We start from the raw sequence: 14785 nt of genomic DNA, 5'->3' as shown, positions 1-14785 counted from the left end.
TTTTTTTTTCATTCTTTTTTAAAAGATACGGGTGTAGCTTTAGTAGACATACAAAATCTGGAATGTGGAATCCAGACAACCACTAGATGGCCACAGAAAGTTTCCTGTATCTTTCTAATGTCTTCTGGTGGTCATTTGGACTTTTGCAGTTCATCTAATATTTGCTTCATAGAGAACGCCACTAACAGCTACCCTAATCAAAAGCATCTCGTACTGGCAAATCAGATTCCTTGTCCATCTCTAATTTGATGACATAATCAATTATCTTATTAAGCCTAGGGAAATTTGTTAATTTCCCTCAAATACTGGTAATATAGAACTAAAATTTACGGTAAAGTTAATTAACAAAATTCCTGATAATCCAAGGGGTCATTATTTATTGTTGGAAGACAAATAACCAGTTGTAGTAACAAGCAAACCCAGAGATTGCCAAATCCTGGTAAATGGCCATAATTAATTATATATTTATTCACTCTTCTAAATAAAAGAACCAAAACCTTAACAAGGGCATATCAAAATTCCCCCAAATACAAAATCATATTTTTCCATATGTTTAGCTTTTAATTTATACTACAGAAGGTTTGTGTTTTTTTCTCTCCCTTGTAGCTGAAATACAGAGGCATATACATTAAGTTACTGGCACCAGGCAGTATCTCATTAGATACATCTGATATACCTAATTAGATATATCAGTACAATTCAGGGCATAATACTAAAATTACCCACTGCGATAATTTACATTTCAGCGGTAGAGCTAATACTTAGCCCACCAACACTTAGTAGATTAAATTTTAACCATCGCTCCTGATAAACAAGATTGCTTTGATAGTTTTATTATTTTAATGGTGGTAAGATAATTTTGCTTCTGTAATCCACATTAATTATTAAACCTGATCAGAAATAAGAAAAAAATGTCATTATTTGATCTTCAGCGACCTCGGTGATTTCCTAACAGGAAAAAGTCGGAAGAGAGATTGCAGAAAAGACAGATTGAAGAATACTGAGACTGAGTCAGCCAACAGTCCTTTTTAAATAGTGTTGATGCATGATGTCAGACAAGAAGTCCAACAGTGATTTTGAATAGAGCCACAGAGGTACATTTCCAAGATTATGAAAGATTAACCATAGCTTCTTAGAGTTAAATGCCAAAATATGCATACAAGAAACTGGAAAAGCCAGAGTTTCCACCCACCCCATCATTACCTCAAGGATGTAGAAGTTAATAATTGCTAATAATAATTGTAGTGCACGAAAACTGCCTTTCCATGTATTAAAACAGCAAAACCCTTTGTGCACAGCACAGAGTGCAGTGTCACTGTTCCCATCCTGAATTTTTATTTTGTCTCTTCACAGTAGCAAATCAGTAAAAGCAGCTAAGTCATTAGTGAACATACTAAATTCAGTATTAGGAATGATGACAAAAAGGGACAGACAAAACATTGCACAAGTTGATCTATACAGTACAAGACTGCAATATGGTAGAGAGTTTTGATCATATTATCTCAGAAAAAGACAGCTGGCAAAGGTGTCGAAAAAAGCAAATAACATAATCCACAGGAATAAGGTATCTTCTTTCTAAACTGGAATCCTCATAAAATCCTAATGCACATTTAGGGTAATCTGTGAAATCCTTTCAAATCCATTCAATGGATTAATTGGAAGGGAAGGGTGGGATTAGCCCCCCCATAGAATCCAAAATATATATTTATGTACAGAATTCATTGCTAAGCCAGAGAGCATAGCAGCATTGAGCACACTCTGTAATTTTTCTCTGAAACACAATTATTCTAAGAGCTAGTCAATGGCAATCTCTTTCTCGCTTCAGACAGCTGGACCTAACCTACACTGAAATATCCGGGTGCTCTTTCTCCTGCCCTGCAATCGATTTGCAGATGTAGAGAGTAAGGAAGATGACCTTGGACAGAAATATGCAAGAACCGTTACCTAGTCAAAGGGGGCTGAAACATTCTTTAACTCCTGGGAAGCAAGGTAACATTCAGAAGCAACTCAGGCAAACACCTCCCTGATTCACTGGGGTATAAGATGATGGGGGGGGGGGGAGTTACAGCACAATCAGACTCGCAAAATTGATGTCAGCCCCACAAGGGAGACCAGACCAGGAAATCAACTCCACAGGACTACTTTACTGGGACTGGCTATAATAACAGAACAGATCAAAACAGATAAGAATCCATCTTATACTCCATTAATTAACTGATTAATTGTTAATCTGAAAAAGTACTATTATCAGACTCCTGATTTTTAGTTACCATAGCCTAAGATGGCTCCCTCCCTTAACGCTCCAGACTTAACGCTCCAGAATGTTTTACAAAGGGTTCCCATGCCAGCCAGGCATCCCTGAATAATTCAGATGGAGCAGAGCAGAGCAGAGGTCTCTCATACTGTGACCGCCCTCAGTAACATAATAAACTTTGAAGGTGAACAACATCTGATATGCAGCTACCATCTGATTACAAGGTGCAAAACAAGAAATTGTTTCAAAAACCAAACAAACATTTCAGGACTTGCATTTCAGGACTTTTATATCTTTTTCTATTTAAAGCAATGTCACATGTACTGTTTAAAAATGCCCTGTCACAAAAGTTCCCACCCCATGAATTTGAGCCACAACTTAATTATTCATACCCAAGAGACCCAGTTTGCTCATATAATCATTTTGTTGTACAGCAAATTACATGCTGTTAACATCTGTAAAATTCTTAAATTTGGAAACACTGGTTCTCTCCCTCAATTCATTATTTTATTTCACATTTTTTCCTCGCACGCACAATTGTATATCTGTTTTTAAAAGCTGCTTATTGTGATTCAATTTTGAAAGGTAAAAGCAAACCAAAAGACAGATTGAAACACGTATGAAAGTGTCTTCTGCCTACATGCTTCTGAATGACAAGTCAAGAAAAGTGGGAGACTACCAAGGGCATCAGTAAGAACAACACAGTAAGACCACCAAACTCCATGAAATATGAATTGGGACACCTGTGCTACAGACTGGTTTGAATGCTGAATGCTGAACAAAAATCATTCTATGATCATTCCTATTTTGTCACTTTACCTAAAAACGGTTCCTTAAAATATTGAAAACTTATTGCAGGAACTGAAACAAACAGAAATAAAAACATCCACTGATCTTTATGCTCCAGTGGATCAGTGCAGGTAACATGTTGCATAAAGTTTTTTACAAGTTCAAGGCAAAAAAGTAAACTGGACTCAGTTAACTCAGTACATGAAAAAAAATCTGATTTTCCTCTTATCTCTTTAATATTGCCCTGAAGGGGTAACTATTTTTGTATGATTGAGAGAGAATTAAAGGGCAAAGAGGGTAGATTAAGCCCATCTCACTCCTCATTTTATTAAAAAAAGCTACATCACCAAAACAGGGTGATTTTGCCAGGAATTTCAGCAGTATGACTAACTGGTATAGGCCAACCCAAACTATAAAAGGATGTATTAATATTCATGCCTCTGGGGCCCAGGTTTACATAGGTTACATACAAACTAGAACACCTTTCTTCAGTTCAAGAAAATATTTCAAGAAAATATTCTCCATCACCCAGGTGATTAAGAAACCTCTATTTTTAAAAAAAACTTTATGGAAATCATTGGAAACAAAAAATAACTCTACACTGATACAATTTAACAAGCATTAAGTGTAAATCTACAATAAGGATAGCTGAAGATGATAAAAAACTAAGATCATATTGACTTTGGTAAAACTGCAACCTTTTCCTTTGATACCGTATAAGAAATACTTTACTCAATACATCAAATGCATCAATAACCCAATATAATAATCCAAGAGTTATTTCCCAATTTTCTGGTTTATAAAATTATAGCCAGATAGCTTGTTTCTTATTCTCATCCTACTGACATGATTCACACACTACACAAATCTACCATGTGATTTGTTTGGTTCAGACTTAGTAAAATCCAATTAATCCACTCTGCCACAGCATACATGAACCTGATCAATTGTAGCTTATTCAACAATTTAATTAAGCATAGCTATTACGGGTGAAGTGGTACACCAGAAAAGGATTCAGCTACCATTCATTTCTCAGTAAAATGAAAACAGAATCTTGAGATGTATCTGAAAATTAAAATTTTGTAATACAGAGAGATTAGCAGTGCTCTGGATTCTTCCAACAGAAAGGAGATCGAAGTCCTTCATATCCATCTTCATTGTAACAAGCAGGAAGTTTATTTTACAAAATTTGTGTGAAAGTATGTTTCACAGGTTTGTCAAAACCCTTGCAGCTTGTCTGAAACAGTGTTACAAAGTTTGATAATTATTTGCAAAGTCTGGAGCTTTGCAGTTTTTATATCATTGACCTAAGGTAACCAAAACTTTCAGATTATTTTCCCTCCTTTCATTCGATTTGAATTAGCTACTTTTTAATCCACTTGGGGAAGAACCTAATCAACTGACATAAACTGCTACAAAATGTTATTGTCAGGGTTGCATTTTTAACTTCAATTATTCTCCAAGCATATTTAGGTTAATATAGTCATACAACAACACTCCTAGAAATAATTTAGTTTTTTTCTCTTTCTCTCACAAGCAGAATTACCAACTAATTTGGTTTCATTGCACTACTTCAGAAGTAGAAAGTCACAAGTAATTTAAAATCAAGCCACACAACCCTGCTCAGTTAAGGTAGAATCAGAATTGTAGAGTTGGAAAGAACCTCAAGGATCAGCTCATCTAACCCTCTGCAATGTGCAGGAAAACCAATTCAACACCCTTGAGGTGGCTCTCCAGCTTCTTCTTAAAAACTTCCAAAGATGGAGAACCTCCATAAGATATTAGAGTCCACTGTTAGTCACCAGAGAGCTGTGGTAGATATTTTGCACAGAATATGCTCTGATTTACAATTGCTTAAACATCCCACTGTTCTTCCAAATTTCATATCAAAGGTATTACAGAACCACACTGTGTTTATTTGCTTTACCAAGCACAGGATAGCAAAATTGTGTTATTCTACTTGGCAGAATTGGAAAGTAGAAAAATAATCAGCAGGTTGATCAGCAAAACACCTAAAGAGCAATCTTCTTGACAATACCATTAACAGCTCACTTCATGCTTACACCACAAATTGCAGTCACTATCAGAGAAAATTCATACTTCTCAAGTATGACTAACTCGAAAAGGAGTCAGATTTTTTGCCAAAATGACACTGCAGCCTCTTCCAATGTACTTTCGATTCCTCTTGATCATTTGCAACTGGAATCATACAAAGAGACCTGGAATACACTTGGATGAAGGAGATATGCAACATTGCTTCAACCTTTTTATCACCCAGGAGGGAGAGTGGCCCAACTCATTTTGACTGAACTCCTTGGATGGGAGGAGAAAATAGAATGGAAATGTAAAATCAGTGCTCAATATCTGCTCCACAATGAATCTTACCAAGCCGTCTTAGAATTTTGGGTTAAGATACCTCACTGATTATGCATATACTAGGTCTGTGCAAAGGTGTAGAGGTGAAGATTTGTACAGAGCAGCCTCTGAAACTGCTTCATGAACAACACAGTCTAACAGCTGTTTTATTTCACCTTACTTCTGGGACCGCACTGAGCACCTGAAGTCTTTATAACGAAAACTGGGTTGGATGAAGGAAATGAAAAAATAATGCAGTAGCAATCTGGCTATGCTTTCTCATCTCTGACATAACAGGTTCACTGTACATTTCCATCAACAAGAACCTGCAGACCTTTTTGTTCCAGACTGAATCAGTCTTGGATATCACAGGTGCAAATTTGCAAATGTATTTCATATTGTGAAGTACCTTCACTAGGAACCTTGATGAGTTGCACAGCTGTCACAAAGGCTATTCAGTGAAGTACAGATTTAAATCAACCCTACCCAACCTGGTGATTTCCAGATGTCTTGGGATTAAAATCCTCAGCATGAGACGCATTGACAATGCAGTAAACACACCCATATCCTCTCCAAAGTACCTTTTCTGCTTCAGATCTGAATAGCTGCACATCCCTATTGGAGATTAGGTTAAGCCCAGAGAATCGGTGTAATATTATGACTAAGATGCTGGAATCAGACTGGGGAGATCCAGGTTCAAGCCACCTTCTTCCCTAGAACCTCACTGGGTATCAGAGACAGGCATTCTCTCTTGGTCCAACCTACCACACAGGGGTGTTGTTTTAAGGATAAGAGGGAGACTTTCAGCTAAGCTGCACTGAGCTCAGAGAAAAGGTGGGGTAGTGATGATAATAATAATAGTGCAAAGAGATTTCACATCTCATAGGCCACTGGCTTCTGTGTAAAAGGAAGAGAATAAGCAACAGCTAAAAATAAATCAACATCCTAATGTTACAGAACAAAAGGATTCACAAATGAATGAATCCACCCATACTGAACGTGCTTGCCACAAGAAAAATGCTGAAACCAAAGGTAGACAATCTGTAGCCTCCAGAGGCTGAACTACAATTCCCAACATCCCCCAGCAACGGCCATGCTAACTAACAGCGCTGGAAGCTGTCTGCATAAAAATCAATTCAAAGATCACAAAGAACAAGCTAACTCATTAATTCTCCTTGACTTCTCTTCTTCTCCCCCCCCCCCCCAAAACTACATGTTTTACCTAAGGATGGAAATAACAACTGGGTTCCATACTTCTGCCATGGTTTCTTTTGGGTGCAACCTTAAATCAACGCACCCCAACTTAATGTTAATGCCAAAAATCTCCTCTCATCTTTGATTCTGATATTCTGACCATACAACTTTCTTCTTAAATCAGCCTTTCTCTAATCTGCATTTCTGCAGAATCTTGCCTGACAAAAGAATCTCAAGATCCTGAAAACATGCAGACGTTCATGGATATAGGGTTGGTCTAATAATGTTGCCTTCATATGGTTGATGGGCAAATTCTGAATTAGGAATGGTTCAAGTCTCAGTCCTTCCCAATTCATTCCCACTCCACCTTTCACCTCTAATGAGAAAAGCAGAAATGTCTAAAGAGTGAAGGCTTCTGTGGATTCTTTGGTCGGATTCTAAATATGGAAGCAGACCCAATTTGGACCAATGTACTCTGAACACTGCAGTTCTTGAGTATCTTATGCATAAAAAAAGATAATCTGACCCCCAAGCTTATGTTTGAAGGTCTCCCTAAGACCCCTTCCACTTTTGGAACTACTGCAAAAGGGCAATCAAGCCTTTTTGCAGAGATTCTTTTGTCCACTATGCACAAACTTCATTCTTGTTAGCATCCAAGGCATTCATTAGAAAGCTGGTACTTGGCCAGGACTGAATAAATCACATAAGTCCATCTTACGTTTCCCTTTGAGATTATCTTACCTGTCTTCCTCACCATCGAGAGATGCCAGCGGAAGTACCTTCAGGGGGAAAAGAGAGGAGACAGTGCTCCCATCTGCTAGGACTGAGGAGGCGCCAACACCGCCTTCAGCACCAGAAGGCTGGGTTAAGCCAACCAAGGTGGATTCTGTAGGGCGCTTGGTATCTTCAGTTCGGGTTGTAATTGACTGAGCGAGGGACTGCACAGAGAATTGGGAAGAGTTCAGTGGCACGCTGGGGGCTCCAGGCAAATTGATGCTAGTGGAAATCAAGGCAGGTTGAGACACGTTTTGGACCAAGTTCCCATTTTGCATACTTGAAGGCTGTGCCAGGTTCTTGGAAGGAGCCAGGCTCATAGGCGCAGGGGGCCCACTTGCAGCTGAATGGCATGGCACAGGAGTAGCACTAACAGAAGGTATTGGGCTGACAGGAGGCAACTGGGTCATTCCTTGAACCAGAGGATCTGCTGTTTGCATTGGTATCAAACTACTCTGTGGTGCAATACCCAAAGGCCGAGAAAGGCCCGGTGGGGCGCCTTGGGACCCTGGATGAACGATCCCTGCCGGAACTGAGGGAGCTGCTTGGGAGGGTGGAGGAGGAGCAGCAGCAGCAGCAGCAGCACTTTGGGGCATCACCGAAGGACCAATCTGATTTGCAACCGACGGTGGCTGGGCCACAGGAGCTACACTTCCTTGTTGTCCAACGTTCATCATGGGAGCAGGAGCTCCCACGGCGGGAATTGTGGGTTGGACCTGAGCAACAGGCTGAGAAGGGGCCACAGCAATGTGTGCTTGGACAGGAAGCTGTGTATTTGGAGGCTGGGCGATGGGCACCGTCGACCCGGTTCCTACTACTGCAGTCCCAGGCTGCAGAGAAGAAGCCGAAGCTGGAAGCATCTGCTGCTGCTGCGGCTGTTGGCTGTAGTCCGGCACCGGGGCTTGGGTTCCTGGCTTCACGTGCCCTGGAGGCATCTGCATAGACATTGGTGGCAGAGCTGTTGGGTGCTGAGCTTGCCCCTGCCCAAAAGATAACTGTTGCGGCTGTGGAGCAACTGGAACAGTGGGGACTGGTTGGGCTGGCGGGGTGAAAGGCAGCTGTTGTGATGCCAGAGTTGGCTGATGGCCAGCAACTATGTTCACCGGAGCAGGAACTGCCGAGGCTGGAGGGGGAACCCCTTGCTTTTGCGAAGGGTAGCTGACATCTTGAGGATGAAGCTGGACTTGAGAGAGCTGGGACTGAGAAACGCTCTGGGGTAGGCCGGGTGCCGACAGTGGTGGAACACCAGCGCTGCTGAAGTCCATCTGCTGAGACCCAATGCCTTGAAACGCTTGCTGTTGCACCCCAGGAGCGGCCCCCATCTCCCCGCTTCCCACACTTTCTGTATAGTGGCTGAGGGTGCTGCTGACAGAACTCCCACTGGTACTTTCCCTTTCTGAGGTCACTTCTAGGAGGACATCTACTGTTTTAGCCACGGTGGCTCCCTCTGCCACTGGCCCAGGATTCTCTTTGTCGTAGAACTCTGTGCACGTCCATCGCCCTTTCTTAAACGGCTCTGAACTAGAATCTAATTTCACAACGCGAAATCTCGATGTGCTGCCTGCAGGTTGCAGATGACCCGATGCTGCAGCTGCCGCCACCGCCACCCCTGCAACTATGTGACCAGCACTTCCAGTGGCATTCGAGGAAGCACTGGTGCCGTTGCCAACCCCGCCTGAGAGTGCAACGTTCCCAGGGTGGCTCCCGCCAGGCAAAGCCATTCCATTCCCAGCACTCGCAAGGTTACCGAGGTTCTTGCTAACCTGGTGTGCTCTGCCACTTGCCCCACCGGCCATGCTGCCGGCACCGGCTCCACCAGCAGAAGCGACCCCAGGGGCACCACCAGTGCGGAAGTGAGCCACCGTGGCAGCTGCGAGGGTGCCAATGGAGGACGCTGCTGCAGAACCGGGCCCCGCGCTCTCCAAACTTCCAGGGACGGGCAGTCTTCGGAAGGAAGGGCTGGATGGAGAACCCCCCGAAATCGGTGGCCCCCCAGCCCCTGAGTGGGAGGAGGCCTGGGGGTGCCCATGTGGGGGGTGGGCATAGTGGTGTCCGTGAGGAGGGTGGATGCTCCCATTGGTCAGGGCTCTCGGCTGAGGGAGGCGAGGCTGGTTGGGGGAGACGGCGCCGGGACTCTCCACCTCGTGGAAGTTATTCAGCGTCTCCTCCGAGGAGCTCCGCTCGGGCTCCCCCAAGTCGGTGGCCCTGGACAGGGAGACGTCCAAGATCTCGGAGGAGGAGAAGTCCTCGGTGTGCGACTCGTCCAGGTCGTCGTAGCTCTCCGTGTCCTCGGCGATGCTGTTGTTGGAGCTCAGGCTGGCGGAAATCTGGGCCGGGGTCACGCTGGTGATCTGGAAGCCGCTCTTCTTCTTGAGCTGGGCCCCCGCTTGGCCTAGGGGCGGCGGCGGCGGCTGCGAGAGGAGGGTCAGGCTCTGCGGTGGAGGGAGCGGCGGCGGGCCGGGCGAGGAAGATGCTGCTGCGGCAGGGGAAGGAGGCGGCGGCGGCGACTGGACCAGCAGGCCAGATGGGTACTCTTCCAAGCTGGCGCTGGCGCTGGCGCTGGCGCTGCCGCTGCCGCTGCCGCCTCCGACGCTGCCCGCCGCGCCGCCGCCGCCGCTGCTGCCACCCCTCCGAGGCAGCATCGCCGGGTGCGCCATCTTCTTCGCCCGCGCGTCTGCAGCTGAGTCAGGGTGGTGCATTGAAGCCGGGCAGGAGCGCGACTCTCCAGAGCCGGGCGGGAGGAAGGGCGGGAGGCCGGGCTCACCTCGCCCCGGAGGAGAGACCACAAGACGCGCACCTCGCCCGCTCCGGGGGTGGCGATCCAGGCGGCGGCACGCCGAGCCCCTCCGCCCTGCCGCTCAGGCGCTGGCCATCCGCTCCCGCGTGCGGCCGACGGCGGGGGGCAGGGAGGCGGCTTCGGCGCCGGGCGGCCGCCGCCCCCAACTCGACCAGCAAGGCTCGGCGGCGCCTGCCCCGCAGCCCCCGGCGCTCACCGGGAAAAGGCAGCCGGCTTCCCAGGAGGAGGAGGAGGAGGAGGAAGGGGAGGGAGCCGCCCCTCTCGACGCAGACGCGCAGTCCCGCTGGAGACGGCGGGCGCCAGGCGCGTCCCCATCAAGAGCAGCGGCCGCACGAGCTGCAGGCGGGCTCGGGGAGGCAGCGAGGCTGGCGCAGCCGGGCGACCTGCCTGGTCCTCGCTCCTGCTCCTGCTGCTGCCGCCCCCGCCTGCGCGCCGTCGGCGCTGCTCTTCCCGAGGCCCGGAGCTCGCCCGCCTGCCGCGCGGCCAGGCTGGAGAGACGTTGAGCGCTCCGCCTCCTCCGCCCAGACCCTTCGCTCCGGAGCCTCGGCTTCAGAGGCGCTGGGGGGGGGGCGGGGGAGGCGGCCAAAAGATGGCGCTGGCGGCGCAGGCGCAGGCGCAGCCCGAGCGCAGACATAAAGGCCCCGTCGGGACGAGCGAGGGAGGCGGCTGGAGGGCTTCGCCTCCTCTCGCGGAATGACCGAGGCCAGCCAGGTCCCCGGGCGCTCCGCGCAGGCTGGCCGGACGCGCGCTAGAGCTGGTCCGGGGTGCGGCCGCTCCGCTGGCTGGCCGGCTCGGGGCGCTTTCGCCTCACTCTCGGTTTTCGCTTTTCTTCCCGGGCGGGGCTGAGCCCCTCGGGGAAAGGGCAGGCGCTTCCTAGCGGGCCCGCCGTCGGTCGGAGAGGAAGGAGAAAGCGACGGGCTGCGCTTCGGGGGCGTTCGGCGGAACCCCGTCGGGGTGTCACAGACATCCCCGAGAAGCGGGTGACCCCCGCGAGTGACTCACTAGCAGCAAAACTCAAGGGGACGGCCATCCCCGCCCGCCGGGTCCGCCTGCCCAGAAGGCGGCCGCGGCCGCTCGCCGAGAGCGCTGCACCAGAGGAAGCCCCTGTTTCTCCGCGGAGGGAGCCGGCGGATTTTTCCAGAAGCTTGCCTTCTGGGCAGGGAGAGACGGCGGGAGGGTGGGTAGGTGGGTGCGCGCGCGCGAGAGAGAAACTCATGAATTGCCCATCCTGTGTAGGCTGGTCCCAGAGGGCACGACTGAAGGCAAGCGTAGCCAGGAAAAAGCTTGCACTCTGCTCCGACTCCGATCCAGCTGAAGGTGGTTTGGATTAGTCTTGGAGGACGAGCCCTGACTGGCCTCTGAAAGTTTGCCCGAAGGAAGCCCGCTGTCCCCGCGACACTGCCGCGTTAAAAAAAAGAAAAGGGGGAAACGCTGGCGTCTCGTCCCTCCAACTCCCTTTGGCTCCAAGAACTGCGTCTTCCGAAAATCACCCGCTAGTGGCTGATCCTAGAAATGCTTCCACGTCCTTTTAAAAATACCGTAGACCTTTGGGATTTTCCAGACGCCAATTCATTTGGCTTTACAACAAAGAGATTTGCCACGCTTCAGCGGCAAATATATTTATTATAGCGTTTCCCCTTCCTTTGGCTCACTTTGATGCTCCGAGACCATTTGTAACAGCTTCCTGGAGAAATACTGCATTGGTCTCTCGCAGCAAACGCTTGAGATACACACTTCTGAAGAGAGGCTACTGGCTCTAGATTAAATATTTGTAAGGCGAAAGGGGGGCATGCGTTTGAATTTGTCCTGTTCAGCTGCCATTATTTTGTTTCATAGATATTCCACCAATAAATATGTATCCCACCAATAAATAAAGATCAACTGGATCCAGGCATCTAATGTTCTCCAGATGATGCCCTCCTGATGGGATAGGACACTAAATCTCTCTCTAGGAATGCAAACTGGACTTTGTAGAAGCAGGATAGAAAGAGTATTGATGCTTCTGAATGCTTTATTTATTTACCTATTTATCATATTTATATAGAATGTTGGTGTTGGAGAGTACCATGGATAGCCAAGAGAATAACAAATGGATCCAGAGCTCTCATTTGAGATGCCAATGGCCAGGCTCAAATTATGTTATTTTGGACACTTTATGCAGACCTAGCTCCCTTGAGAAGACCATAAGGTAGATGGAGAGGATGGCCATCAGCCAGGTGGATGGACTCAATTACAGCAGTGATGGGACACTGTTGGAAGACCTGAAGGGCCAGGTTGGGAAAAGGTCATCCAGGAGAACATCTATGAGGTCACCAAAAGTCAACGCCAATCTGATGGTGCATAATCAAAGGAATGCAAACATTCACTTGTGAGCTTTTTCTCCGGCTCTTGCATTTTGCCATTCATTTCTCAGCCTTGGATGTTGGGGACATCTGCAAAGGGTTTTGATAAGGGGCTTCTGCATTGCAGACTCTTCCAGTGTTGCCAATTTCAGCCCCAACACCAGAGTTGGGATTACAAACCTTAAGAATTCTCAGCCAGGAACAGTCCTAGCACCACTAGAGCGCATCACCTTGAGGAAGTTTATGGAGGGTAATAGCTGCCCACCAAGGGCAATCCCAGAGATAAAATGGACCATAGATGCCAGAATTACAGCAACATACAAAGCTTTATTATGTAGCAGAAGCAACATGCAGTACTTACACGGGAGTTCTCATCCCAGTCAGCCGCTACAGATGTGGCAGGAGAGGTGCTTTGCTGTGATGTGCCTGTAAGGGTTCCAATAGTCCTGGGCTCCCTGCTCCCATAGGGGGCCAGGAAAGGGTAGCAGGGCAGTCGATCACGAGAGTGACATTTGTGCATTCCTATCAGTAAAAGGTTGTGTGCCGGAATGAGGGGTACTTCCTGCTCCCCAAGCTGCATGCAGTAAATCTAATGATGGCAATAGGAAGCTAATTACCTGATCAGGGAGTACAAAGAGTTAATCGTATTGTTAGCAAGAATGGAAAAACTATTTGCATTGAAAAGGGGAGGCCTCGCAGGCAGCAGGACTCCCTTGGAAGAAGTAGCAGGAAGAGACTAATTGACTAATAAAGACATTCAGACACTGGTCAGCCTTGCAGGATAATTTTTACAACAGGAAGGCTGCTTTGAACATCTGGTAGCAGAAAAACAACATGCATGTTAGAAAGTAGAAGCAATCAGCTTGTTTCCTGTTCTTAAGCAATTGCCAATCCATGTAAATAAACAACTAGGGTGGAAAAGAGATTTTCCCCTTAAGATGAAGGCTTTACCTTGCTTATTTCTTAAAAATACTATCTGAAATAATCAAGCAGAGGTTTTTTTTTTTAAGTTGGGGTTGGAAAAGCTAATCTGAATTCCTACTGCATATAAATTGTGCCAAATAAAAGTGTGATGTAAATTGAAGATAAATCTATAGACTTAAATTTTAAAAACACTAAGACAATAGGGATGGCATGGATGTGTTCGTGCATATCCGTTCCTAGCTCTCCATCTTCCGTTAAAAAAATGGTCTGCCAGTTCCAACTCTGAGACAGTAGGCAAAATATGTAGTCATTTTTATACCCACCTTTTTTGGAAGGGGGGGTGAAGTGGGAAGAAATGTCTTTTGCTGTTTTTCATTGAGTTTAGCCATTGAATAAACATCCTAACAATAACTGATATATATAAACTGCCTGGGGAAGAAAAATTGTGAAGTTTGCTTCTTTATCTCCCCTGATAGGAAGTGCTGGTAATCTCCTTAAAGGCATTTGGATATCTTGACTGGGCAGCAGTATGTCTGTGCTAAATGAAAATGGAGGAACCAAGAAGTATTTGGTATTTTGAAGGAACCAAGAAGTATTTCTTACTCTGTTCCTTTAAAAATGAGTGATTCTTCTTCTAAATATTTTTAAAAAGTCATAGTCAATTCAGGTAATTTGGGTCTGGTTATATAGGGTTTTGTAAATAGTCCTTTGAAATTTGTTTAGAGTAGTTGCCACTTGTACTGTTTTAACAAGAAAGTCACACTCTATAACTAATCTGTACAATAGTATGGACACAGTAATCTAGACTATCTGAATTACCCAAACCCTTGAAACACAAAACTGCCTATAGTATTATATTTACATTATAAATAATGTATAAATTATAAATAATATTTATTATTTATAATTATCATTATCATTATAAATAAGAGTAATCAAAGTATGATGGAACTAAATCATGAGTCACCATAGCCAGATCTGACATCTTCAGGAATAAATGTACAATACTCAGAGAACAGGTCTTCTGTTTCTGCTAGACCTGGTGACTAGCTTGGGCCTCAGGCCTACCAAGATATATAGGCTTTACCTTTATTAATTTGTAATACAAACTTACAAAAGCCCCCCGCCCCGCTTTTTTTCCCCAGTGGGTAATGCCTGGCTCCAGGGAATGCAAAGGTATCAACCACAGGTTGATGATTCCAGGTTGAGTTCCTATCTAGCCAACACAGATCAAACTCCTCTTCCTTGATCTACCTTACCAAGTAGGCAACTAGAGTGCTTAAAAGCAGGCCTACCCCTCTCCTTCTTTTGTACCCCTAAAAAGCTGGAGGGTGTAGAATTACAAACCAAAATTAG

The 14785-nt window shown here is 46.0% G+C and overlaps 1 protein-coding gene across 3 annotated transcripts in view; it reads right to left on the bottom strand.

Annotated features, from left to right (window-relative positions):
* Window positions 1-10742, bottom strand: part of TSC22D1 (TSC22 domain family member 1) — a 62877-nt gene extending 52135 nt beyond the window's left edge. The window contains exon 1 of one of the 3 annotated variants that reach the window (XR_015795916.1): window positions 7334-10740. Coding sequence is in view for 2 of the 3 variants with exons in the window: in XM_007441920.3 (XP_007441982.3) it covers window positions 7334-10065 (2732 nt within the window). In the remaining variant the exon portion in view is untranslated. Of the gene's footprint in view, window positions 1-7333 lie in introns of all 3 variants that reach the window. The other 2 variants (XM_007441920.3, XM_088139463.1) reach the window with 2 other exon arrangements.
* Between the last annotated feature and the right edge of the window lie 4043 nt (window positions 10743-14785).

The sequence above is a fragment of the Python bivittatus genome, unplaced genomic scaffold (genome assembly GCF_059951505.1).
Source record: "Python bivittatus isolate LINGU-HERP-01145 unplaced genomic scaffold, Pbiv_v1 ctg000210_np1212, whole genome shotgun sequence".
Taxonomy (NCBI): domain Eukaryota; kingdom Metazoa; phylum Chordata; class Lepidosauria; order Squamata; family Pythonidae; genus Python; species Python bivittatus.
The sequence above is the reverse complement of the archived record's forward strand: the minus strand, read 5'-3'. Positions and strand labels throughout refer to the sequence as shown.